The sequence below is a fragment of the Oncorhynchus kisutch genome, linkage group LG12 (assembly GCF_002021735.2).
Source record: "Oncorhynchus kisutch isolate 150728-3 linkage group LG12, Okis_V2, whole genome shotgun sequence".
Lineage (NCBI taxonomy): Eukaryota > Metazoa > Chordata > Actinopteri > Salmoniformes > Salmonidae > Oncorhynchus > Oncorhynchus kisutch.
Window position 1 is genome coordinate 28,961,808 of NC_034185.2, and position 27,581 is coordinate 28,989,388.

At 43.6% G+C, this 27,581-nt stretch overlaps 1 protein-coding gene across 6 annotated transcripts in view; it reads left to right on the top strand.

Annotated features, from left to right (window-relative positions):
• syne2a (spectrin repeat containing, nuclear envelope 2a) overlaps positions 1–27,581 on the top strand; it is a 204,854-nt gene that overhangs the window by 15,255 nt on the left and 162,018 nt on the right. For 5 of the 6 annotated variants that reach the window (XM_031837347.1, XM_031837346.1, XM_020496695.2 and 2 more), the window contains 23 exons: positions 1,593–1,757; positions 2,374–2,486; positions 5,116–5,284; positions 5,704–5,800; positions 6,351–6,532; positions 8,093–8,257; positions 8,587–8,724; positions 12,932–13,033; positions 13,459–13,617; positions 14,843–15,001; positions 15,313–16,104; positions 16,428–16,562; positions 17,301–17,453; positions 17,980–18,173; positions 18,679–18,988; positions 19,984–20,105; positions 20,801–20,924; positions 21,345–21,505; positions 24,012–24,162; positions 24,377–25,173; positions 25,275–25,448; positions 26,387–26,537; positions 27,256–27,414. In XM_031837347.1, the coding sequence (XP_031693207.1) occupies positions 1,593–1,757; positions 2,374–2,486; positions 5,116–5,284; positions 5,704–5,800; positions 6,351–6,532; positions 8,093–8,257; positions 8,587–8,724; positions 12,932–13,033; positions 13,459–13,617; positions 14,843–15,001; positions 15,313–16,104; positions 16,428–16,562; positions 17,301–17,453; positions 17,980–18,173; positions 18,679–18,988; positions 19,984–20,105; positions 20,801–20,924; positions 21,345–21,505; positions 24,012–24,162; positions 24,377–25,173; positions 25,275–25,448; positions 26,387–26,537; positions 27,256–27,414 (4,872 nt within the window). The remainder of the gene's footprint in view (positions 1–1,592; positions 1,758–2,373; positions 2,487–5,115; positions 5,285–5,703; positions 5,801–6,350; positions 6,533–8,092; positions 8,258–8,586; positions 8,725–12,931; positions 13,034–13,458; positions 13,618–14,842; positions 15,002–15,312; positions 16,105–16,427; positions 16,563–17,300; positions 17,454–17,979; positions 18,174–18,678; positions 18,989–19,983; positions 20,106–20,800; positions 20,925–21,344; positions 21,506–24,011; positions 24,163–24,376; positions 25,174–25,274; positions 25,449–26,386; positions 26,538–27,255; positions 27,415–27,581) is intronic. The other variant, XM_031837350.1, reaches the window with a different exon arrangement.

Below are 27,581 nucleotides of genomic sequence, written 5' to 3' on the forward strand. Positions count from 1 at the left end.
TAGATATTCTATTTATATTTTGTGCCTTCAGAAAGTATTCACACCCGTTACAGCCTGAATTTGAAATTGATTAAATTGAGATTTAGTGTCACTGTGTCACACAATAACCCATAATGTCGAAGTGGAATTATGTTTTTATAAATTTGTACAAATGAATAAAAAATGAACATTTAATGAGTCAATAAGTATTCAACCCCTTTGATATGGTAAAAATGTGCTTTACAAGTCACATAATAAGTTGGTTGCATGGACTCGTTCTGTGTGCAATAAGTGTTTAACATGATTTTTAAATGACTACCTTATCTCTGTACCCCACACATACAATTATCTATAAGGTCCCCCAGTCGAACAGTGAATTTCAAACACAGATTCAACCACAAAGACCAGAGAGGTTTTCCAATGCCTCGCAAAAAGAACTGTACCTATTGATAGATGGGTAAACATTTAAAAAGCAGACCTTGAATATCCCCCTGAGCATGTTGAAGTTCTTAATTACACTTTGGATGGTGTTTCAATACACCTAGTCACTACAAATATACAGTACAGGCGTCCTTCCTAACTCAGTTGCCGGAGAGGAAAGAAACCGCTCAGGGATTTCACCATGAGGTCAATTATGACTTTAAAACAGTTACAGAGTTTAATGGCTGTGATAGGAGAAAACTTAGGATGGAACATTGTAGTTACTCCACAATACTAATCTAAATGACAGAATGAAAAGAAGAAAACCTGTACAGAAGATAAACATTCCAAAACATCCTGTTTGCAATAAGGAACTAAAGTAAAACTGCAAAAAATGTGGCAAAAATATGAACTTAATGTCCTGAATACATAGCGTTATATTTGTGGTCAAATCCAACACAACACATTACTGAGTACCACTCTTCATACTTTCAAGCATGGTGGTGGCTCCATCATGTTATGGGTATGCTTGTCATCGGCAAGGACTAAGGAGTTTTTTAGGATGAAAGAAACAGAATAGAGCCAAGCAGAGGCAAAATCCTAGAGGAAAACCTGGTTCAGTCTGCTTTTCAACAGATACTGGGAGACAAATGTACCTTCCAGCAGGTCAATAACCTAAAACACAAGGCAAAATATACACTGCATTTGCTTACCAAGACGACAAAAAGCTGTCAAGCAATGATAAACAACCAATTTGACTGAGCAATAATTGAAGAAGAATAATGTGCAAATATTGTACAATTCGGGTGTGTAAAGCTCTTAGAGACATACCCAGAAAGACTCACAGCTGTAATCGCTGCCAAAGGTGATTCTAACTCTATTCCGAGGTCTGAATACTTGAGATATTGTAAATTATATATTTCTGTATTTCATTTTCAATACATTTGCTACCATTTCTAAAAACATGTTTTCACATTGTCATTATGGGGTATATTGTGTTTAGATGGTTGAGAATTTTTTCAGTTTAATACATTTTGAATTCAGGCTGTAACACAACATAATGTGGAATAAGTCAAGAGGTATGAATACTTTCTGAAGGCACTGCATATTTTTTGTACACATGACCACCTGCTCTTCTAATTCCTGTGTGTGTGTGTGTGTGTTTGTGTTTGTGTATTTGTGCTCTCCTATAGCTGCGACAGTGTAAGGCTGAGCTGGATACGTATCTTCCTGCGCCAATGGACTTTGTTGGGGCGTGGCTTCACCGTATGGAGGCAGTACTATCTGAAGAGGGAGGAAATGCTCAGGACCACGCCTGTGCTGCCAAAGAAGCTAGAGTCAAACAGGAAAAACTCAAGGTATCTTTCCTTTTCCTTCTCTCTCATAGAGATCTCATAGAGATAGATAGAGGTCTTTCTACAAAGCTTGTTTCAGCATGGGCAGCGCAATTGGAGGCTTTCACCATTTCAATGTAGCCAACTGGGTGGGACTTCCTATGGGTTAATTCTGATCCCAGTATTATATCCAGGTCAGGAGGAGGGATCAGCCAATAAATTATACTCCTGATCGAACATTTCAGCACAGTAGGTGGCAGTAAATCATCAAATGTAGCTTTGTCTGTTCAGACTTTTCACACTCCAGCACAATGGTATGCAGCTTTTCTGGTAGTTTACAAATTGCCAAGAAATTATAGAAGTTGGAGAAGAAAGAATTGACTACTTTCAAATGGAGATAGGGTAGCCCTCAATGGCACTTCCCACGCTGTCACAGAAGTGATAATGGCAAAGATGGGCTCTCTTTGCTCTATCTCTTCAAAACTGTCTAAAGACTGTTGTTCCCGGTAAATTAAACTATACTTGTTTGAAATTGACTACATTGACTACATTGAAGATCAGTGCAGCATCTAAGACGCTTGATACATACAGCCCCTGCATGTAAATTTGTATAATTTTACGATCATGCATTCTCCCCCAGAATTCAATGGTTGAGTTGAGCAGCCACCTCAACATCCTTCACACGTTCTGCAACCAGGCTGAGACCGGTGCTGTACTCGTGCCTGTGGAGAAGTTAGACGAAATCAAGAGACGGTGGGTATAGCGGGCACAACTTCCCTTGGAACAGAGATCACTTCCTGTCTGAAACAACCTGATTGGCCCAGATAGAAAAGTTGTATGATAGCCAATAAAAACAATAAGTCAGTTGGTATGATGATGAAAATATTGCTAGTTTTGGGACCTGTAAAATAGCAGAAAGACTTCCATCAAAACTAGATGCATATTTTTTATAGAATACGACAGCTTTTTAATGAGCTGACCGTAGTTTGTAATCAAACATAGTGAATACAGAGTGCAAAAGCAGGGTTGATTGAAGTTATTTACAATGAAGGGCAGTGTGGCCTGGGTGGTCTAGAGCAGGGGTTTCCAACCATGGGGGGGTTGGGACCTTCCTTGATTTGATGTTTTTTTTTATAGAAACATGCCAGAAGAAGACACGACTCTGATGCACATGGGAATATACAGTGCCTTCGGAAAGTATTCCGACCCCTTGACTTTTTCCCACATTTTGTTACGTTACAGCTTAATCTAAAATGGATTAAAACAAAAGCAAATCCTCCGCAATCTACACACAAAAGCCCATAATGACAAAGCGAAAACAGGTTTTTATAAATGTTTTATTTATAGAAGTATTCAGACCCTTTCCTATGAGACTGGAAGTTGAGCACAGGTGCATCCTGTTTCCATTGATCATCCTTCACATGTTTCTACAACTTGATTGGAGTTCATCTGTGGTAAATTAAATTGATTGGACATAATTTGGAGATGTCCGAGCAAAAACCATGCCAAGAGGTCGAAGCGATTGTCCGTAGAGCTCAGAGACAGGATTGTGTCGAGCCACAGGTCTGAGGAAGGGTACCAAAACATGTTTGCAGCATTGAAGGTGCCCAATAACACAGTGGCCTCCATCATTCTTAAATGGAAGAAGATTGGAACCACCTAGAATCTTCTGGAGATGGCCGCCCGGTCAAACTGAGCAATCGGGGGAGAAAGGCCTTTGTCAGGGAGGTGACCAAGAACCCAAATGGTCACTCTGACAGAGCTCTAGAGTTCCTCTGTGGAGATGGGAGAACCTTTCAGAAGGACAACCATCTCTGCAGCACTCTACCAATCAGACCTTTATGGTAGAGTAGCCAGATGGATGCCACTCCTCAGTAAAAGGCACATGACAGCCCACTTGGGGTTTGCCAAAAGCCACCTAAAGACTTTCAGACCATGATAAACAAGATTCTCTGGTCTGATGAAACCAAGGATGAACTCTTTGGCATGAATGGCAATTGTCATGTCTGGAGGTAACCTGGCACCATCCCTATGGTGAAGCATGGTGGTGGCAGCATCATGCTGTGGGGATGTTTTTCAGCAGCAGGGATTGGGAGACTAGTCAGGATCGAGGCAAAGATGAACGAAGCAAAGTACAGAGAGATCCTTGATGAAAACCTGCTCCAGAGCTCTCAGTACTTCAGACTGGGGCAAAGGTTCACCTTCCAACAGGACAATGACCCTAAGCACACAGTCAAGACAACGCAGTAATGTCTTTTAATGGCCCAGCCTGAACCCGATCGAACATCTCTGGAGAAACCTTAAAATAGCTGTGTATCAACGCTCCCCATCCAACCTGACAGAGCTCAAGAGAATCTGTAGAGAAGAATACTGGTGTGCCAAGCTTGTAGCGTCATACCTAAGAAGACTCAATGCTGTAATCGCTGCCAAAGGTGCTTCAACATGTGATATATTTTTTTTAGCAAACATTTCTAAATACCTGTTTTTGCTTTGTCATTATGGAGTATTATGTTTAGATTGATGAGGGAAATAAACTATTTAATACGTTTTAGAATAAGGCTGTACCCTAACAAAATGTGGAAACAGTCAAGGAGTCTGAATACTTTCCGAAAGCACTGTAATTTGGTTTGGCTCTATGACATTCAGAAGCTGAGCTACCAATCTTCTAAAGTCAAGCAGTCAAAGAAATGGGACTTATACAATGTGTGACTCTGTCGCTATCAATTGATCTATTCACTTTCTGTAAAAGAGAATATGTATAATTAAATTGACAGCTCATATAAATTATTATCATCAAATAGCCTACCTGAAAGATGTCGAGTCTTGTTTAACCATGTAGAATTGCAGGGGGTGGCGTGATATTTTTGACGTGAAAAAGGGGACCTTGGGGGAAAGAAAGTTGGGAATGCCTGGCCCAGAGGTTAGTTCTGCCTCAGCAAACACATGTACTGTAGGTGTAGGTACTGGGTACAAGTCTCTCCCACTGCCTGTTTAACACACACTCTCCTGCTGTCTTTTCTGTCCCCTCTGCTGACTGTCCTATTAATGAACTGTCCTATTAGTGAACTGTCCTATTAATGAACTATCCTATTAATGAAAACATCAAATACAAAATGAGTGGGTGGAAAAAATAGGCAGTTCACTAAATTATGTGGCATTTCCATTACATTTCCCAAACCTGCAATGTATGTTGTACTAAACTCACAGGTAATGAACTGTATCAATCTGCACCATGTCATTCCTGACACCTGGGTCGTGGGCACACAACAGAAACATATCAAATGTTTTGCAACAAAAATGAGCATTTCCTGTTGGATAAGTCCAGGTTTTCCCTCCATGTTTCTGTCTTTTCCCTTATGTTTGTTATGCTTTCTTACCACAGTTTCACCAACGCCCGTGTCACGGCTAAGTACCACGGGATCAAACTGGAATACCGGGAGCACCGGCACACCGTCCTGGATCTACTGGCTCGAATTGGTGCCAAGTTACGCTCCTGGAAAGGGCCCTACAGCTCCCAGGATGCAGTGCGTCTGCTCCTACAGGACTGGCATGTGAGTTGCCTGGGCCTCTGTCCAAAAATGTGCTCAATACTCTGCCCCTGGCTGTGCATCATGGCACTGCAGTGAGGGGTAGTGGATGTATCGATGTGCATGTTTGAGATCAGTGATTCTGATCTACAAGTCACCTTACATCCCAAGTTACTACTCATTATGTGAGCAAGATTAGCAATTGTCTTACATCAGATCCCAGTGTGGTCCCACTCAGCGAACACTCTAGATAAACATCCAGTTTCAGTTTAAATTAGACTTGTACATTTAAAAAAAAAACTTTAATCAAAGTTAACCAGTTAATACATTTGTCTAACTATCCACATTGATACAACGCAATTACTTTGATGAAGTAAGTTGAAACAACAAGGAAACACATTTTTACTCAATGGTTTTGTATGAATCATATTATTTTATCTCAGGACACAGTGGATCGCCAATGCCTAGTTTCTCATCTGGTGGATGCCCTCCAAAAATTGAAACAGACAGCCAGCACTTACACAAGCAAGGCAGCTCTGGGTAAGGTGTGTGTGTGTGTGTGTGTGTGTGTGTGTGTGTGTGTGTGTGTGTGTGTGTGTGTGTGCTCTTCTATAGCTGTGACAGTGTAAGGCTGAGCTGGATATGTGTGCGAAAGAAAATACTGTTATTTGTGTACTCACTGTATATGTGTGTGAGTGACTGTGTGAGAATAAACGTGTCTGTACGAGAGAAATAGCCTTATGAGTTTTCAGTGTGTAAAATGGAATTCATCCTGAATACATTGCGTAATGGTTTGTACTGAACACGTTTCCCCTAAACAGTGCTCACCGTTCTTCAGTCATCGAAGTGGGTTTTCTCCTGTGACCTATCGAAATCACAAAACTCATGCAGCACACTGTACACAATCTCCCTTTGGACCACCATAATCACAACATTCTTCAAATGGTTGTTCAGAGCAGCATTGTTGCTATTGAATTAAACAATGCACATCGTTGTGTCCTGCTGAGCGAGGCCTACAGTAGGATTCTAGCCTTCAATGACACAACCCTGATAAACCTTGACCCTAAACCTTTTGCATTCCACTCCCCAGGTGAGGATGCCCAGCTTGTCAGTAGGCAGGTGAAGGAGGCAGAGAGTGACACGGCCACGAGCACAGAGGAAGTGGCGTTAGTGAAAGGCACCATGGGACGTGTGTTGAGTACCTGGGAGGCCTACAGCAAGAATCTCCCCCCACTACAGACGTGGCTGGCTCAGGAGTCCTCTGGGACAGAGGTACAGGTCCCACTCTAGTTGGCCCCCATACCCTACATCAGGGGAAAGAAACTCAGGTCCCTGAAGAGCTGCAGTGTGCGCAAGATTTTGTTTTAGCCCAGCTCTAAAATGTTGCTCTTGTATGTTTCACAAGGTTAATTGTTACAGGCTGCGGGGTTATTGTTACACTGTTTTCAATGGTAAAAATTAGGGGTAATTGAAACATTTTCTGATTTGAAACTGATATTTGGATGAAAATACACTGAATTGACAAAAACACACTGAATTGACAAACACGTTTTATTTGATCTTTTAGGCATGCCATATTGACCAAAAACTGAATAGCCCAAATTAATACATTTTATGTAAGCTACTTTTAGCATGAATACATATTAGTTGGACATCTTTACATTTTTCTATGGCGTCATCTTAGTTGTCACATTGGTATAAAGGGATCGGGAGACAGGCGCAGGAATGCGTAAAAGGGTTTTTCATTTCCCAAATTACAGCGTGCCATGTAAAGGCACGGGGACTAAGACCAAACAAACACGTATACAAAACACAGGGTTGAAACCCAAACAAAAGAGTAAGGAGTACTTTGAATAAATAACACAAGCGCACAATGATACCACACGGAACGAGACCCATAATAATCTGCGCAATACACGCAGCACGAAAGCCAAAACAACACAGCACAGGTACTCACACGACCAACGGACATTGTAACAATAATCGACCTGACAAAGGACACACTTATACAATTACTAATCAATGGGAATAGGGACCAGGTGTGCGTAATGTTAGTTCCGGAGGGATCCGTGACAGTTGTACTGGCAAACTTCATGTAAAGAAGTGACATTTTATATCATTTTGTGAATGTGTCTAAATACCATAAAAGGGCATTGGATTTTAGGACTGTGGTTAATTGTAACAAATGTTACAAATGTTACAATTAACCCCCATTACAAATCTGAGCCTAATCTGAGTCTTGTGAGAAAATACAACAATAATTATTGTCATCAATTATATCAATCAAAAAATGACATATGATTAGATACATGGAGACTGCTCCACAAGTCAATAATTAAGAGAGGCCGCAAGAATATTTCGAATTAATAAAACAATACAACAAAATAATTTATGGATTTCAACAAAACTTCCTGGGCATGTAAATACACTAACCAAACATTAGCACATTGAATAACAGCTTTCTAAGTTATTTCTAATTTGAGTTATGGAGTTGTTACTTTGTGCCCCGTGTTACTTTGTCTCCCCAACCTCCGCCCTAGTTGAACCTAGTTGAATCCGACACAGGACGGATTCAACTAATCATGGGGCTGATGATTAGTTGATGAGTTGAATCAGATGTGTTAGTACTGAGATAGAAAGCCTTGAGAGCTAACATATTGTTTGATCAGTATTTAATGAAGATTTCTGGTAAAAGGTTTTCAGTTTGCAAATTTATTGCAAGTAGTCTACATATTGAAAATATAATACTTTCTTATGCCAAATACAACATATTAACCTTGTGTGAAATGTTCTGTTGGAAAGCTTGACCCTACAGTCTCTCCAACCCTTTAGGGGACATCCCAGCAGGTGTCCCAGTGGAGCACCCTGCAGGCCTACCTGAACGAGGTGGGTAACTTCCTCATCGAGGTCACAGACCCATCTACCAGCAAAGCCCTGGTAGCTGAACTTAGTAAGCTGAACATGCAGTGGGCCGCCTACATGAAGAGGACTATGTTTGTGAGTGCAATTGTCCCCTATACAAACCTTTCTGATCTTTTCACCATCCATTTGCTGGTTGTTATTTGTGTATGTAAGTGGAAGTTGTTCAGCGTAACCTTGCTTGAGACCGGGGTTGTATTACATTAAAGGTTTTAGAAGATTTTGCAACGGAACACGAAAATAAGCATTTCCTATTGGTCAAGTCCAGGGTAGTCCCTCCCTGTTTCAGTTTTCTTTCTTCAGGCCTAATGAATATGACCCTGAGGACTAGCTCCCAGAAATAATGGCCAGGCTTTAGCACAGCGACCTAAAGATGTGTGTGGTCTGAATCCTCTTGTGTTAACTAGGGGGTATCGAACCAGCCCAGTGCTGGTCCTCTGAGCATCCAGGCGGTACAGGCTCTGGCCCAAGAGGCAGGCTGGGTGCTGAGGGAGCGCCTAGAGGTGGAGTCTGTCCCACTGAAAGCCTACAAGAAGAGGGTGCAGGTACACTACTCTCCTGGGTGAAATTTCCCCTAGATACAGATCTAGGATCAGCTTCCCTTCCCCCAATCCTAACCTTAACCGTTAGTGGGGAAAATGCTGACCCAAGATCAGCATCAAAGGGCAAGTTCACCCTACACTGGTATGCAACATTTTACATTTTAGTAATTTAGCAGACATGCTTATCCAGAGTGTCTTACAGTTAGCATATTCATCTTAAGATGGCTAGGTGGGACATCCACATATCACAGGCATACAAAGTACATTTTTCCTCAATAAAGTAGAGTCAGTGTCAGTGGACTCAGTGCTAGAATGATTCCTTTTTATATATTTTTTTAATTGGGGGGTGGGCGGTGAGGAGGAGAGTCGGTAAGAAATTAATTGAAGGCATATGTTGGGAGGTTGAAGTCGGCTACGAGATTATCAAGGTGTCGAGGAACTCTCCAAGGGTCCCTGGTGGGCGATAGATGACAATAATGTTAAGCTAATGTTAAGCTTGAGTGGACAAGTGACAGTGACAGCATGGAATTCAAATGAGGAGGTGGACAGGTGAGAGAGGGAGAAAAGAGAAAATCTCCACTTGAAATGATAGACCTATGCCACCACTGCGACGACTAGATGCTCTCGGACTATGAGAGAAAACGTAGTCAGAGGAAGAAAGAGCAGCTGGAGTAGCAGTGTTCTCTGGGGTGATACATGTCTCAGTCAGGGCCAAAAAGTTAAGGGACTAAGAACTCTACGTTTTTGACCGTAGATCGGCAGTTCCAAACGCTGCGAGAGACCCGGAATTCCACATGAGTTATGTGTGCAGTGTACACTAAATTAGAAGTGTTCCAGCCAAGGGGTGGGGAGTGTCTGTAAAGCCTACAGGGAGAGATGCAAACAGGTATAGAAAACACACCCATAAACTCAGCAAAAAAAGAAACGTCCCTTTTTCAGGACCCTGTCTTTCAAAGATAATTTGTAAAAATCCCAAAAAGTTCACAGATCTTCATTGTAAATGGTTTAAACACTGTTTACCATGCTTGTTCAATGAACCATAAACAATTAATGAACATGCACCTGTGGAATGGTCGTTAAGACACTAACAGCTTACAGACGGTGGGCAATTAAGGTCACAGTTATGAAAACTTAGGACACTAAAGAGGCCTTTCTACTGACTCTGAAAAACACCAAAAGAAAGATGCCCAGGGTCCCTGCTCATCTGCGTGAATGTGCCTTAGGCATGCTGCAAGGAGGCATGAGGACTGCAGATAAATTGAGGCATGAGGACTGCAATAAATTGCAATGTCCGTACTGTGGGACGCCTAAGACAGCACTACAGGGAGACAGGAAGGACAGGTGATCGTCCTCGCAGTGGCAAACCAAATCTAACAACACCTGCACAGGATCGGTACATCCGAACATCACACCTGCGGGACAGGTACAGGATGGCAACAACAACTGCCCGAATTACACCAGGAATGCACAATCCCTCCATCGGTGCTCAGACTGTCCGCAATAGGCTGAGAGAGGCTGGACTGAGGGCTTGTAGGCTTGTTGTAAGGCAGACCCCACCAGACATCACCGGCAACCATGTCGCCTATGGGCACAAACCCACTGTCGCTGGACAACACAGGACTGGCAAAAAGTTCTCTTCACTGATGAGTCACGGTTTTGTCTCACCAGGGGTGATGGTCAGATTCCTGTTTATCGTCGAAGGAATGAGCGTGACACCGGCCTGTACTCTGGAGCAGGATTGATTTGGAGGTGGAGGGTCCGGCATGGTCTGGGGCGGTGTGTCACAGCATCATCGGACTGAGCTTGTTGTCATTGCAGGCAATCTCAACGCTGTGCGTTACAGGGAATACCTCCTCCTCTCTCATGTGGTACCCTTCCTGCAGGCTCACCCTGACATGACCCTCCAGCATGACAATGCCACCAGCCATACTGCTCGTGCTGTGCGTGATTTCCTGCAAGATAGGAATGTCAGTGTTCTGCCATGGCCAGCGAAGAGCCCGGATTTCAATCCCATTGAGCACGTCTGGGACCTGTTGGATCGGAGGGTGAGGGCTAGGGCCATTCCCCCCAGAAATGTCCGGGAACTTGCAGGTGCCTTGGCGGAAGAGTGGGGTAACATCTCATAGCAAGACTGGTAAATCTGCTGCAGTCCATGAGGAAGAGATGCACTGCAGTACTTAATGCAGCTTGTGGCCACACCAGATACTGACTGTTACTTTTGATTTTGACCCCCCCTTTGTTCAGGGACACGTTATTCCATTTCTGTTAGTCACCTGTGTGGAACTTGATCCGTTTATGTCTCAGTTGTTGAATCTTGTTATGTTCATACAAATATTTACTCATGTTAAGTTTGCTGAAAAGAAACGCAGTTGACTGTAAGAGGACGTTTCTTTTAGTTTAGTTGCCAAGACTACAAAAATAGCAAAAATTTGATCATCTGACAATAACTAGGTAAGATACTCAAGTCAGAGAGTGGTGTGGAGACTTCCTTTCTTTCCTTCTTTGAATAACTCCACAGAACACCTCGGCAGACAACTACAATGAGACTTTCTCAATTTGCCTTTCCTTCATTCCTCGTTCTCTCTAATCACCTTTTCGAAAACCATTGGAGAAGAAGGTCTGACGTGAGGGATCTGGAGTCTTCTCCAATTTAGAAGGAGCCATAGAGCCAGACTTACTAATGGGTTTGCACCAGTGGTGTAGTGCTATTTTTGTAGGTGAGAGAGCTCGACATGAAGTCGCATTCATTCGCATAAATTCCTAAATCGGAGTTTGTACCAACAGATGTAGCCTATTGAATAGCCTAATATGATAGAATATGTATAAAATGCATCCTCTAATTGCAACATCTGCCTATGCCTACACATATTGTCTCAAGAACATTTTAGATTTTTAATGCCCTCAAACATCAAGTTAGGCATACTTCATGTCAAAATACAGTATCATCACTGTCAGTCGTGAATAATAATTCATGGGCATATGCATTTAGATCTTTCATGAGCGGATTAGAGTAGATGGTGGTAAGTAGCTATTAGCCTTTCTTGTATTGTCAATCAAAGCATATATCCTGCCTAGTGGTGTGCTCTGTTGGGTCTGGCGCATTATATATATTCTTTTACGATTCAGCTTCAGATAACCATCTCTTTAGAAATGTGGAGGTGTTTTTGGTGTGACATTCACTTCATATGCCTACAAGCAATGCGTTCATATTTGGTTCTGTTATGTAAAATGCAAATGAATCATTATGTGATCTTGAGACATTTATTCAGTTTTGATCTAACTTTACTAAACGACCAGCACTGTGAGAAGTGATACTCCTCTATGTGTAATGACGATAATAATAAATGATGACTGGACTATTAGGTGTATGTAACAGATATTGATGAGTGTTATTTTAAGTGATTGGAACGCTCTTCGTGGTGCTGAAAGGACAGCGCCAGGATTGTGCAATGATGTTAAAGTAGTTCAACCAACTTGTGGTGCTGAAGGATAGCTGAAGGATACCTCTGCCATGCAGCCAGTTCAGAAACAAAAATAATTTGCTGTGTAGTCTAATAGGCCTACGAATACATGGTATAGCTATTTGGAAGCCTTGTGTGTCTCAACCAATAGCTAATATCGGCTAAATATCCCAAGCAGGGCTACAGCAACTTCCAGAGGGGGTCAGGCTCCTTAGGCTTTGAGGTGACCACTCTGGTTTGGTATCCACTGTGCAGTGCAAGAGGGGGTCCGTGGAGTTTTATGAACATCAAGGCAGACACACAGTGAATTTGGGTCCTCAATCTCGTTGGTGTGATGATAAGGTTCATGTGGCTCAACAGCAGATTTTATTTTCAAAGTTCTGATTGGCCATAGTGGTGAAGCCTCTGACGGGCCTCCGCAGTGCACACACGTAGCCTATAGTTCTTCATCATTCTCTCCACCACCAGAGAAAAGACAGGGATGAAACCACCATTTACCTGCCTGTAGGCTGCTATATATATTTATTTGGTTTGTCATTCTGATGTTTTACATGGAATTCTAGAGGTATTTAAATATAATTTATCAGAACACATTTTCCAGAAATACCAGCTTCATGTATTCTCAAATTGAAAAAAGGTTAGGGGGCGCCACTCCCCTGCTCTCCGGCAGCACTACAACCCTAGTTTGCACATGGTGCAAAGCACTGTCTTTCATGCCCTTATTTTCTTTCCTATTTTTGTCCCTGCAGCTTTTGAGTAAGAAGATAATGGAGGTGGATTTGGATTCTCTCAGCCCATCCCAAGACTTCCCTGTGGACAAAGTGGAAAAACTCAGACATACGCTCCCGGAGGTAGCCCCAATCCCAGTGCCTTTCTGCTGGCCTTTCAAACACTGAGACAGTGCTGTGGATGTGAATGATTTTAGACTAGCGGTTTTAAGATGTTTTTCTAGTGCACTGGCAGCTGTTATGACAAGAATGTGACTATAAGAAGATTATACAAGAAACAGCATTATGTTTTGATACAAGTGGATATAATTTGTGAACTAGGCTTAAATTCAAATTGAAGTCAGTCAATTCAGGAATCAAACTAATTACAGTCTAATAATTGAAAAAATGTAACATATTTTCAATTACTTTTCAATAAACTGAAAATGAAAAAACTATTTACATCAAAACAGATTTGAGATTTTAACATTTTAAATTGACTGACTTCAATTCAGATTGAGACCAACTCTAACCCCAACCCTAATCTGCACGTGTGTGTGTATGTGCAGGTTTGGCAGGCGCTGGCCAGAGCGGAAAGGACATGCAGTGATCTACAGAGGGCCACATCCATGTTAGAGGGCCGTTTGGCCGAGCTGAGTCACTGGGGGACCGAAGCCCTGGAGGTTCACCAGCACCTGGAAGAGAGGAAACCTGGAAGAGAGGCCAAAGTGAGCACCCATAATCTCCTCTCTACTAGGATCGTTAGCATACACTACTCGGTGCCGTTAAACTTCTTGTTTTTACATGTCGCTGCTTAAGTGGACATGTATCACTATTTACAGTATCAATGTCCTTTTGCTGTCTTCTAGTACTGGCAGATCATGTATTCTAGTACTGGCAGATCATGTATTCTAGTACTGGCAGATCATGTATTCTAGTACTGGCAGATCATGTATTCTAGTACTGGCAGATCATGTATTCTAGTACGGGCAGATCATGTATTCTAGCACGGGCAGATCATGTATTCTAGTACGGGCAGATCATGTATTCTAGTACGGGCAGATCATGTATTATAGTACGGGTAGATCATGCACTAGAGTAATGGCAGATCATGTACTAGAGTAGTGGCAGATCATGTATTCTAGTACTGGCAGATCATGTATTCTAGTACTGGCAGATCATGTATTCTAGTACTGGCAGATCATGTATTCTAGTACTGGCAGATCATGTATTCTGGTACTGGCAGATCATGTATTCTGGTACTGGCAGATCATGTATTCCGGTAGTGACAGATCATATAGGCTACAGGTATTAACTTTAGCCCTACCAGCAAACTAAAAACATTCCTAGGACATTAGCTACCATTGCCATTACGTTCTAATAAGACTTTGATTTAACATTTGTGATGGAACATTTTATGTTTGTGCGTTTCTAATAACACATTTCTGTGTTCATGCAAGTGACTGAACGAATTCTCACTATCAGTATCTGCAATTTGGCAGGATGCCCAGAACCTTGTTTTAGGAACGTTATCTCATTTTCAAGGTCTCAGCTTGGAGAGAAGAAGCCTTGTGAGGTATTGGTCTGTTACATGCACGAACCAGTATTGGTCAGTCACATGCATGAACCAAACGTTGATGATTAATGAATTATGATGAATAATGAATAAGCTAAATCATGCAAATATTACTTGTCTGTGTAAGTATATAAGATAACTAACGGGACTGCCCAGTTAGAGCTCCTGACAGATGTTCACTATGGTGCATCAAGTTTGTTGGAACCTCTCCAGTTAACTGTTAATAAACAATGATTCATTTAGATTGACTTCAAGTGTCTCTGCTGGTATTTTCCTCGACATGTGTAGAATTTCCACGACACATTACTTCAAAACATTCCAGAAACGTAAAAATAATGTTTTTGCAACATTTTATTTGTTTCTCTCATTCCGCACAGGCACTGATCTCTCGTGGCCTGCAGCTTGAGGGCCAAGTGGTGACAGAGGGGCAGGACCTGCAAGTCCTGGTGAAGAAAGCACAGACGAACTCCCCTATTCAGCACCTCAATGCAGCTGCTTTGGAAGACAGAGTCACAGAAGCGGTTGCTCATGCTCAGGTACTTACAGTAATGGACAACGGATTCACACAGCAGCCATTATTATCTGACATTTCAGGATAGCTGGGTAGGAAACGGAAGTGCTCTATTTCAGTCTATGGAAAACAGTGTGGGTCGTCATGTTCGTCCATTAAACTAGCAGATTATCAATAAATCCAGTTGGTGGCTGTTACATTCCCAAAGACCCAACCCTTAGTTTATGAACATGTTAAGACCTGACTGTAGGCGGATATAGAAATTGAGGAGTGCCCTTTGAAGTTTGTATGTCTCAGTTTCAGAGGTGTTTGCTTTGGGTGTCTTTCCTTTTCCAGGAAATGGTGGAGATGCTTAGCTCCCTGGGGTCAAGGCGAGCTCGGGTCCTGGCGGGGGATGAGCCACCACCCAAGGTGGTAGTCCGCTGGTACTCACTGCCAGAGACCCAGAGGGGTTCATTTGCAGCGGCCACAGCCAAGAGCAAGAGTGATGCCAAGCTTGCAACTCAGACACCCCCACATCGGCGGCACACAGAGCCCCATAGCCCACTGCAAGGGGACCGCATACCCCAGGACATCCGCCAGCAGACATCCATCATCAAGGCCCTACCACAAAGTCAATCTCACACTCAGGCCCCAACACAGCCTCAGCCGGTGGGCCTCACTCAATCTCAGGTTCTGACTCAAAACAAACCTCAAACCCAGCAAACTCAAACTCCCATTGAACCTCGAGTTCAGCTTCTGGCCCAAGTTGAAACATACGCCAAACCCAGTGAAACTCAACCTTTGAACCAAAGTCACGAAGAGCAAGAGCAGCAGCCTGTGGGTCAATCTTTATACCATGTTCCCACGGTGTCCCAAACCCAGTCTGAAACAACTCAAAAACAGACCCACATCCCCAAATTCAAAGTTAAAGGCCAGCTGAGGACCCAGAACCCTCCTCATCAGTGTAGCGACCAAGCCTCTCCACACCCACCGTTCATGGTCCATAGCGAGATCTACTCGAAAGCCAAGGCGATGGCTAGGAGCAGGCTGGAGAAGGCCAAGTTTCGCTTGCAAGAGAACATCCAGGAAGCCATCGTACTCTTCAGTGACCGAGAGATGTCTGACTGGCAAGCCAAGAGAAAAGAGGTATGAAATCAGAGTTTTTTTTCTTGTCAAAGGTTGCCATTTCCATCTCCATTATTATCATGTGTGTAACTTTGTAATATGTCTGAATAAAGTGTCTCTTTATTTAATACCTGTCAAATTTTGTGCAATATAGTAAAGGTTTCCTTTGTCAGAAGTTGTCGTTTGTAATCTCGGAGTATTGCAATGGTGCAACACCTCATATTTATGGAATTCAATGTCTGTTTGGAGTGTTGGTCAATGGTCAGTATGTGGTCGTGTTGTTCATGGTCAACATGTCCGAGTGGTGGTCATGATTTTTGTCTGCATGATCTCTCGTCCTCCAGAGGGCGCTGGGTGCTTTGAGGCCCGCCATCCTGGAGGAGTTCCTGGGGGCCGCTGAGGGTTTGGGGGCCCTCTGCTCTGGGGCCCAGCTCCAAGCCGTGAAGCTACTGTCTCTTTCAGTCAGGAGCCAGTGGGAGGTAAGAATGGGAAAATGAGCTGGTTCAAAGAAGACATAACATTTACATAAAATGTTATATTTTCGTAATTTATAAGACAGCCTTATCCAGAGTAACTTACAGGAAGGGCCACTATAGAAAATGTTTGTTCACTGTTTTCTGCCTTTGATAAATACAAAATTCAAAAGGCACTCGCACATCTGAGCAATCTTATTTGCAGGTGCATCGCAACAATAAAAAAAAAAGTGGGACCCACCCCTTACATATTTTATTGTTTATTGGATAGGACAGGAAGAGGTATAGACAAAAAATAGGTGACTTGTGGCTGAAAGAGCAATGGGCTGGATTCAAACCCATGCTGGTAGCAGTACATTTATTCTAGAGGCAGCAGCCTAGACAGCTAGACCACCCCAAGCCACAATAAATAACCTTTTAATAAAAGTTCATGGTTTAGGGTTGGCAGAAAAGTGATGATTGAACTCGTACCTAACAGGGCTTTGAGCTCCATTGGGAAATGTATAGGTTATGTGCAGATCAGTGGATACATTTTCTTTTGTCAACCTATCACAATCCAATTGCAGGGAGCTGTATGGTGTCCATATTAGGATTGCACACACCAGCTGTAGTTGTCAGTCACTAGGAGTCCTAATATGAACACTGTACCAATGCATTGCACGAGCAGCTTATCATTCTATGCTAATTTAATTTGATTTAATGCCTCGTCTTACTAACAGTGGTTTTGTGTCTTGTGACGCCCAGGCTGTGCATTCAGAGATGACTGCCTTTTTGCCACTCTTGTGGTCTGAGATCAACGGGGTGCGGTCCCTTAACCCCACTGTTATGAGATGTGACATATACACAACTAACACTGAGCGAGATGCCACTGACCCTGAACCTGTGTACAGACAACAGGTACCACGAAATCTTTTGAATCAATATTTCACAGCATTGTTGCACGGTAACATGATAGCATGAAATGAGGCCTAATTTCCATTAGTGGTGGCTGGGGGAATAAATGGAATGATATCAAAATGATATGCTTTCTATGTGTTTGATACCACTCCGTTCACGCCATTCAAGCCATTATTATGAGCTGTCCTCGACTCACCAGCCACCTGTGATTGCCATGCAATGGAGGCTTTGAAGCAGAAGGGTCGGGAGGAGACTTGTTTTTTTACAGGTTGATCCTGATTGTAAATCAGTCTCATTTAGTCTAAAGGCGTTCTCATTCTCCTAACCACTTGACTTCACTGTACTCCAAACGTGTCTCTGGAGCTTGGTCTACATCAGGGATGGTAAACTTTGATGGGGGTGGGAGCCACAAAAAATCTGAACTCATCATGAGGGGCCGCAGTTTCTTGCGGGTCTGTGTACCCACATATGCGTACCCGTGTACCAGTAGGATTCATTCTATTCTATTTGATTTATATTGTTCTAGGCATGTCTACCCTCAGAGGGCAGTGCGACGCTGAGGGGTGCCGAGTGCCTGGAGGCCCTCAGGGAGCTCTGTGAGACTCTGACCCCGGAAAGTTCCCCCATCACAGCTGCAGTCCAGCGAAGGGAGTCAGGGGGAGGGCAAGGGAGCATGCTGCTGCAACTGCAGCACGGTGCCACAGTGCCCCCGCAGGACAGGTGAAACATAGCGCTACAGTTACAAAGTTTCAATGGTGCTCTTCAGCAATAAACTGGCCAATGGGAAGTTTTGGCAAATGCCAGATGGGCTGGTCCATCTTTAGCCCAGTGGTCTAGTATAAATTTAGGGTTTTGTGCTAAATGATCATCATTTGGCTAGTAATTGGGGTCTCAAGGGAAGAAAATGGGCCGGTGTACTAGAAATGCCCGGGCCAATTTCTGGTCTGCCCATGGTGATCTATGCAACAATTCTAATTGCAAATAACCCGTAGTGTTTTTAATATCTTAGTAGTAATAAAATGATTAAATTCGATTAGATGATTGTTTGTTGCTATAAAGTTAAATTATTGATGGGCTAGTTAAACATCAGCCACTTGGTTTGTCTGTAAAACCTCAAAATATTAATTATCTGTATTTGTATTTATATTTCCTGAGGCCAGCCAATTTGATTAGCTAAGTAATTGTCCTGGGTTTACCCCCTGTTGTTGTTCTTGTGTCACTTTAGTAGGGGGTGCGAGCCTGGAGATCACACCCTGCTGAGCGAGACTGGCCAGCAGGCTGGCCCACAAAAGCAAAGCCAGGAGCTCCCACAAAAGCAAGCTGGACACTGCTCTCAGGCTCTGGAAGACCAGAGCCAAACCCAACTAAGACAGGACCGCCCACTGCAAGTCCAGGGTCTGCCACTGCAGACCCCGGAACACCCACTCCCAGTCCAAGATCGCCCATTGCATGTCCAGGGCCGCCTACTGCAAGTCCAAGGGGGTCGTTTAATGCATGTCCAGAAAAGCCACCAACAAGGCCCAAATCACACTCAGGTACTGGAAGTTGTAGGATGGTAGGATGGTAGGATGCTAGTCTCGGGTATCCTGAATCTGGTGTTTCACTCTTCCTAATGGCTGGGAAAGTATATTCTCAGAGAGTGGGCTTGGGCTCAATGAAGGGTGTGGATAGCTGTGTATATATATATTCTCAGATGGCTCTGGTTAAATCTGAATGGCAATTGACATTTCAAGGACTAGGCCAACTAGCTAGCTAGTTAGTTAGCAGAAAGGAAAACTGACATTATGGCTTCATTGAAAATATTTATGCTGCATAAGAGGATACATTAGTTAGTGGTAAATGAGTTAATAGACCAATAAGAAAGTTCCACACCTCTCTGCCTATAATGGCTAGATTTCCCTTCCCCACTCAGACCACTCCTAGACAATCCTTGCAAAATTCTTGCTTGAGAAATTGCTCTTTGCTAAGAAGTAATATTTGTACTTTTTTTTAAACAATTTTTATTGAAAACAATCACAGTAAGGTACTTAATTGTTACCCAGAAATGATTTGATATTAATATATAAACGGATGCATTGGACCTTTTTAAACTGGCCTTTGTGAAGAGCCATGGTGTCGTGGTAACTGGCACGTGTCATCATTTACAACTCCCCACCGGAGACTGGGATTTAGCCCCTGCATTTACCCCTCCCATTGTTTCTTCTCATCTCAGTTACTTGCCGTCTGAATAAAGTGTTAAAACATCTTCAGAAAAACTGCCATTTGCCCTTTTCCTAAGAACCTCATACTAGAGGCCGAGCCTTGGTTGGCTGCTCCAGGCACCTCTTATGACAGCGGCAGCTGTAGGAGTTAATCCCCAGTAATTGGATTAAGCCGTGTTAGAGGGTGTAGGGTGAAGTTGCCTCTAGATACTGATCCTGTGTCAGTACCTAGGGGGAAACTTCATGCCGGAGTGTGCTAGAGCCACTGTTTGACTTTACTGCCTTCCCTGACCCCGCTGTTACAGTGCGCTTGTTTGCCTGTCTCCTAGGTGATTGTCAGGGGTGATAGCGTGGAGACCGAGCAGCAGGCACCTGAACGGACAGTCATCCCGGCCGCCGACACCACCCCCCCACAGGAAGAGGGGTTGTCGACGCAGGAAGTGGTGGAGAGGTAAGGGATCCATCTCTACTGTATGTTGGCTAGTGTAAACATACGTTTTTAAAAAGACAGTCAAGACGCATGCTGATAATTCTCTTCAATTAAAGCCTCTTTTCAACTTGTTCAAGGCGAGCTCAAATCGTTGCATTAGCCTACACAGTTTGTAAGACTGGATAGGATGAGCTGAAAAGAACAATGGTTGGATCATGTGTTGATGCTGAGATATGGAAACAGATTGGAATGACTGTAAAATGTTTAGTTAAAAATACACTTTCATATACAGATATAGAATGCTATAAGAAAGCTATTAACTGTTTTTAGACACTGTGCCAACCAGTAGCCAGGGCCAATCGACCACATTACCAAACCGTTTCAACCAACGCTCCATTTTAAAACTTGTCGCACTTGTTGACATTTATACTTTGATAGTTTTGTTTAATGCAGGAGAAAGTCGCTAATCTGTCTGATGCTTTATTCTCACCTCTGGTTTTCAGGGACAGTATCCCTGGTTGTTTTGAAAGATGCTCCTAGATCAAATGTGTTGTTATTAAATGACTGCACTGAATCAATTGAACAACTTTTTATATTTGACATATTTTTGCTGGTTGTTTTTAGGTTTTTAATTCCAGTCTTAATTTGTTTGTACTGCGTCAACATTACATTTATATAAAAAAAAAAAATAACCAAGTTGAACCTTGGCTATTCAGGTACAGAGCTTCCCGTTCAGCCTTCCATTCACAGCTCCAGAGAAACAGACAGAGTCTGGAAAGAGAGTTTCAGCCTGAGCCAGTCACCACCTCTGCCCTGCACAGCCACATCAAGGAGCTACAGGTAAGGTTCAGCCGTATAATGGTTTATTTCACACAAAAATAAATACCTGTGCCACAATGATGCACTTTGGCAGTTTACTATGCAGAAACATTGAATAGCTTTGCAACGTACACAAGATTTAAAAAAATACATGAAATAGACAAAGAACTACTGGAAGGGACAAAGCCCAGGCTCACACCAATTGGACTGGAACACTCATGGGTGACACGGATCATTTCTATGGTCTCAGCTGCCTCCCTGTCAGATTTGTGTTTAGTAGGACACGCTGTTTGATAATTAGAATATCTTATTGTGCACGTTCAGGTAGTATCTCCCCATTTCAGTCCCGTTTCAAAACGTGTGTGTGTATACATAAAAAACATTTTTGTGTGTGTGTTTTAAATGTGTGTGCGTTTCAAAGATATGTGTGTGTGTCGGCAGGCTCTTAAGCAGGAGACTGAGGTGCTCTGGTTTGAGTTTGAGCTGCAGTCCTCCCAGGTGTCCCAGCAGCAGAGTGCAGAGGGAGGGGGACTGGAGGGGGACAGTGAAGGGGCCAAGCTCCTTCAGCAGTGGAGAGGCCAGCAGATCTGCCTGCAGACCAGGTCCAGTCACACTTTCAAGTTAATTTGATTTATTTGAAAAAGTACATTTGGGGTGTCAGGGAAATTGCAAGATCATGTTATAATGCTTATATTGCATTATAATGGTTGTTTCATTCGACATAATAGAGTATTCTGTTAACTATTGTGTGTGTGTTCTACTGAGGATGGGCCTCTATGAGATAACACTGACAGAGGAGATTTACGATGTCTTTGGGTGATAAAACCTAAAGAGCATTCCAGAGAACATGAGTTATTGTTTCTGTTCTATACCGTACCAGGAAGAGACGGTTCCAGTTTGGAGTAGGAGAGCCAGGCACTGGTCTATACAATGAAAACTGTTGACACAACACTTGCTGTCTGCTATGTATCATAGATACCTTTCATACAAATCTTAACCTTGTACCATTCTATGCATCTGTTGTTCGTCATGTAGGTTGAAAGGGGTGTATCTTGGCTATAAAAGATCTTTGTACTTTTGTTTTATCACACTCAACGGTTCATTAGAAATGGTGAATCGTTGAAAGTCATTGCCATTGCAAAGCTCTTATTATTAAAGATTTAGTTTAAGTATACAGTGCCTTGCGAAAGTATTCGGCCCCCTTGAACTTTGCGACCTTTTGCCACATTTCAGGCTTCAAACATAAAGATATAAAACTATTTTTTTGTGAAGAATCAACAACAAGTGGGACACAATCATGAAGTGGAACGACATTTATTGGATATTTCAAACTTTTTTAACAAATCAAAAACTGAAAGATTGGGCGTGCAAAATTATTCAGCCCCTTTACTTTCAGTGCAGCAAACTCTCTCCAGAAGTTTAGTGAGGATCTCTGAATGATCCAATGTTGACCTAAATGACTAATGATGATAAATACAATCCACCTGTGTGTAATCAAGTCTCCGTATAAATGCACCTGCACTGTGATAGTCTCAGAGCTCCGTTAAAAACACCAGGCAGGTCCGAGATACTGTTGTGAAGAAGTTTAAAGCCGGATTTGGATACAAAAAGATTTCCCAAGCTTTAAACATCCCAAGGAGCACTGTGCAAGCGATAATATTGAAATTGAAGGAGTATCAGACCACTGCAAATCTACCAAGACCTGGCCGTCCCTCTAAACTTTCAGCTCATACAAGGAGAAGACTGATCAGAGATGCAGCCAAGAGGCCCATGATCACTCTGGATGAACTGCAGAGATCTACAGCTGAGGTGGGAGACTCTGTCCATAGGACAACAATCAGTCGTATATTGCACAAATCTGGCCTTTATGGAAGAGTGGCAAGAAGAAAGCCATTTCTTAAAGATATCCATAAAAAGTGTCGTTTAAAGTTTGCCACAAGCCACCTGGGAGACACACCAAACATGTGGAAGAAGGTGCTCTGGTCAGGTGAAACCAAAATTGAACTTTTTGGCAACAATGCAAAACGTTATGTTTGGTGTAAAAGCAACACAGCTCATCACCCTGAACACACCATCCCCACTGTCAAACATGGTGGTGGCAGCATCATGGTTTGGGCCTGCTTTTCTTCAGCAGGGACAGGGAAGATGGTTAAAATTGATGGGAAGATGGATGGAGCCAAATACAGGACCATTCTGGAAGAAAACCTGATGGAGTCTGCAAAAGACCTGAGACTGGGACGGAGATTTGTCTTCCAACAAGACAATGATCCAAAACATAAAGCAAAATCTACAATGGAATGGTTCAAAAATAAACATATCCAGGTGTTAGAATGTCAAAGTCCAGACCTGAATCCAATCGAGAATCTGTGGAAAGAACTGAAAACTGCTGTTCACAAATGCTCTCCATCCAACCTCACTGAGCTCGAGCTGTTTTGCAAGGAGGAATGGGAAAAAATTGCAGTCTCTCGATGTGCAAAACTGATAGAGACATACCCCAAGCGACTTACAGCTGTAATCGCAGCAAAAGGTGGCGCTACAAAGTATTAACTTAAGGGGGCTGAATAATTTTGCACACCCAATTTTTCAGTTTTTGATTTGTTAAAAATGTTTGAAATATCCAATAAATGTCGTTCCACTTCATGATTGTGTCCCACTTGTTGTTGATTCTTCACAAAAAAATACAGTTTTATATCTTTATGTTTGAAGCCTGAAATGTGGCAAAAGGTCGCAAAGTTCAAGGGGGCCGAATACTTTCGCAAGGCACTGTAACTCTGACTGGTGTGATAAGTTTGTGTCTCCTCATTTGATAGTAAAGTAATTAACCACCACAGGGGAGACGTATGACAGAAGATACTAACGAGACTAGGGACGTCTTCACCCCCCCCCTCCCTAAACGGGAACTCTCAGCCAAAGCATGGGTGAAAATGTCCACTTCCCTTTTAGATTCTCAAAAGATGCGAACACATGTAGGGACCAATTGTGTCAAAATGTTTGGGGTTCAAAGAACCCATTGTTACCACATCCTTTCCTTTTAAGTACTTGGTAGTTATTCCTGCATTTGTGTGTGCATACATGGGTGTGAAATGAAATGGTTTGTGTTTCTCTCAGAATGGCTTCTCTGGAAACCACCGTGGAGCTGATGGAATCAGCAGACTCTCAGATATCACTGATCTCAGACCAGCTTGACCGCATCACCAGGCAGCCCATAGCTATCTCAGCCTATGGGATGACTGATCCCTGGACTGTGGCTGACTTTAAGGTATACTGTACACGTCAGTGTTGACTCATCAGTTGACTTGACTCACAACAGTTGATGAGTTGTATGTATTTTGTTCAACACACACACACACACACACACACACACACACTAAGCTCATGAGCCGTTAATAAGTAATATTCTTTAATAATCAATGGGTAATTTAATCAAGTTCAAAGAGTGTGTCTTTAAGTGTCTACTGTCTTCCTGTCCCCAGGAAATGGACCAGCGGCTCCACGCGGAGCTGAAATGCGTGTCGGGGCAGACCTCCGGGGGGGAGGCCCTAGACCCCTCTATGCCCCCACCCCAGTGGCACCGCCTCCACCAACTGAGACAGACACTAAAGAGGGTGCGCTCTGCCGCCGGGGCCCTTGATTGCTTTCTAGCCCAGATACGAGAGGCCGACGCTGGCATACAGGCTGCGCTGGTTCCCTTGGACCACTGGCAACATGGAGATGGTGCGACCCGGGCCCGAGGCAGGCATTCCGGGCTGCTGTCTATCCGGCAGAGTGTGAGGAAGTACGGAGAAGAAGCCGGGAGCGTGGATGGTCTACTGGAGGCAGCCGGAATGGAGTTGACGATGGAAGGAGCTGCTGTGACTTGTCGTGACACAGTGGCAGCGTTGTCACGGCGATTGGATGAGGCAGACCTCGAGTTGGCCAGAAGCGGAATTGGGAGGGGACAGAAGCAGAAGGAGGAGGAGCTAAGCCTTAAAGGGAGGGGGAAAGGGGCAGGGCCTGACATGCAGCGGAGGGGATTGGAACAAAAGGAGGAGGATGCGTTCCAAAGAAATAGGGGGCAGGAACAGGGGGTAGGGCCTAAGGCCCAAAGAAGGAGGGAAGAGGAGGAATCATCGGGCCTTAGGAGGAAGGGCCAGGTGGAAGGGAAAGAGGGGGAGGAGAAGAGGAGTTCAGGCCAGAGGAGGATGGCCCTACTGGTGGTCCTGAGGGAGATTCAGAGGGCAGTGGAGCAGCAGGGACTGAAGGAGCCAACACTCCCTGCAGTGCAGCACAGGTGAGTGACAAACATGCACACAAACACACACATACACACCTTTTCTGTAGCACTTGTGGATGAGCAAACACACTCTTTCTCCCTGTCCTCCTATTCTTCAGGATGCGTGCATTGGCAGACCTGGAGGGGCGTCTGGCTGCGCTACGCTCTGAGCTGCAGAGTCTAGAGGCTGCAGACCGTGGTGCTGCGCAGACGACCTCCAACCCCGAGAGGGGCGGAGCCACACAGGAGCTGGAGACATTGTGGGAGGAGACCCATAGAGCCATTACAGAGAGGTAAGACAGAAAGAAGAGAAGAAGACTTGAACTAAAGGAGTGGAGGAGTGAAAAGATAGGAGGGAGGTATCCAACAGAACCATTACTGGGAGGTAAGAGAGGAAGAGGAGAGGTGAAGGAGAGGTGGAGTGACAGGGTCAATGGGGAGGAGGATACTGCCCAAAATAATAGGGGACACCATAGAGGCGAGGAAGATGCATTCCAAAAAAAGAAGGTACAGGAACAGGGGGAAGGGCTTAAGGCCGAAAGAAAGAGGGGAGAGGAGCAGACCAACAGAGGCATTACTGAGGTAAGAAGACAGATGAGGGAGAGGAGCAAAAAATAAGAGACAAATGGAGGAGAGAGGAGGGAAAGATGGAGTGAGGTTAAAATGCAGGTAAAGAGGGCGTGTGGTTAAAATGGAGGTAAAGAGGGCGTGAGGTTAAAATGGAGGTAAAGAGGGAGTGAGGTTAAAATGGAGGTAAAGAGGGAGTGAGGATAAAATGGAGGTAAAGAGGGAGTGAGGATAAAATGGAGATAAAGAGGGAGTGAGGTTAAAATGGAGGTAAAGAGGGAGTGAGGTTAAAATGGAGGTAAAGAGGGCGTGAGGTTAAAATGGAGGTAAAGAGGGCGTGAGGTAAAGAGGGAGTGAGGTTAAAATGGAGGTAAAGAGGGAGTGGGGTTAAAATGGAGGTAAAGAGTAGACAGACAAATATCGAAGGGATGGGAAAGGGAACTTTTCAGAAAACAGTGAACACCTGATAAGGACACTTCAAATAAGAACTAACTGTATGTGTGAACATGCTGTGTGTTTGACCGAGTGTGTGATTGTGCTGTGTGTGATTGTGCTGTGTGTGATTGTGCTGTGTGTGATTGTGCTGTGTGTGATTGTGCTGTGTGTGACTGTGCTGTGTGTGACTGTGCTGTTTGTGATCAAGCTGTGTGTGTGCATTGCACAGGCTGGATCGTTGTGGAGGTCTAACAGAATTACTGAAGAGGTTCCAAATGGTACACAGTCGTCTAAGCAGCACCTTACAGAGGGCCGAGCGCACCATCAGTGAACAGGCCTCGTACATGGGCAAAGACAACCTACAGAGACTCCTCACTAAGGTAGAGAGCTTCAACTTATAGTAATGACAACAAAAACATTAACTGCAACAAGAACAACAGCCACAACCACAAGAACTATACACCAGACACCACAACCACAAGAACTATGCAACAGATAACACAACCACAAGAACTATGCAACAGATAACACAACCACAAGAACTATGCAACAGATACCACAACCACAAGAACTATGCAACAGATAACACAACCACAAGAACTATACACCAGATAACACAACCACAAGAACTATGCACCAGACACCACAACCACAAGAACTATGCAACAGATAACACAACCACAAGAACTATGCACCAGATAATACAACCACAAGAACTATGCAACAGATACCATAACCACAAGAACTATGCAACAGATACCACAACCACAAGAACTATGCAACAGATACCACAAGAACTATGCACCAGATACCACAACCACAAGAACTATGCACCAGATACCATAACCACAAGAACTATGCACCAGATACCACAACCACAAGAAGTATGCAACAGATACTACAACCATAATTATCTATTTTTCCCACCACACGATTGCAGCATAAGATCCTAATAACTTTTTCCCTCAAATGTGCTTTGTTGTGTATTTATTTTTCATGCTTTTCTTTTTCTTTGTTTGTATTTATGTGTGTGTGGGTGTCTGTTTGTGTGTGCATGTGCATTGCGTGTGTGTATGTGCGTGTGTGTGTATATACCAGGTCCACAGCACCAAGGCAGAGTTGAGTGGTCTCGGGGAGGGAGTGGAGGAGATGCGAGGCATCTGCAAGCAGCTGCAGTCTCAGCTGCGCCAAATCCTTGACTGCCCTGAAACTCCATTTGAGGGCGAGGCTGACACCCTGATGGACCGCTGGCTAGATGTGAGTTCTCACGCCATTGCCAGAGACCAATGCAAGTACAAGTCGTTACACTACAGGGGGCCCTATATTTCCTCAGCAGAAAGACACGTTTTCAATATGCGTCAAATTTCTCACGTGACTTTGGCTCTCCTATTTTGTCACTTTAGGGTATGTAGTGTTTACCCAAG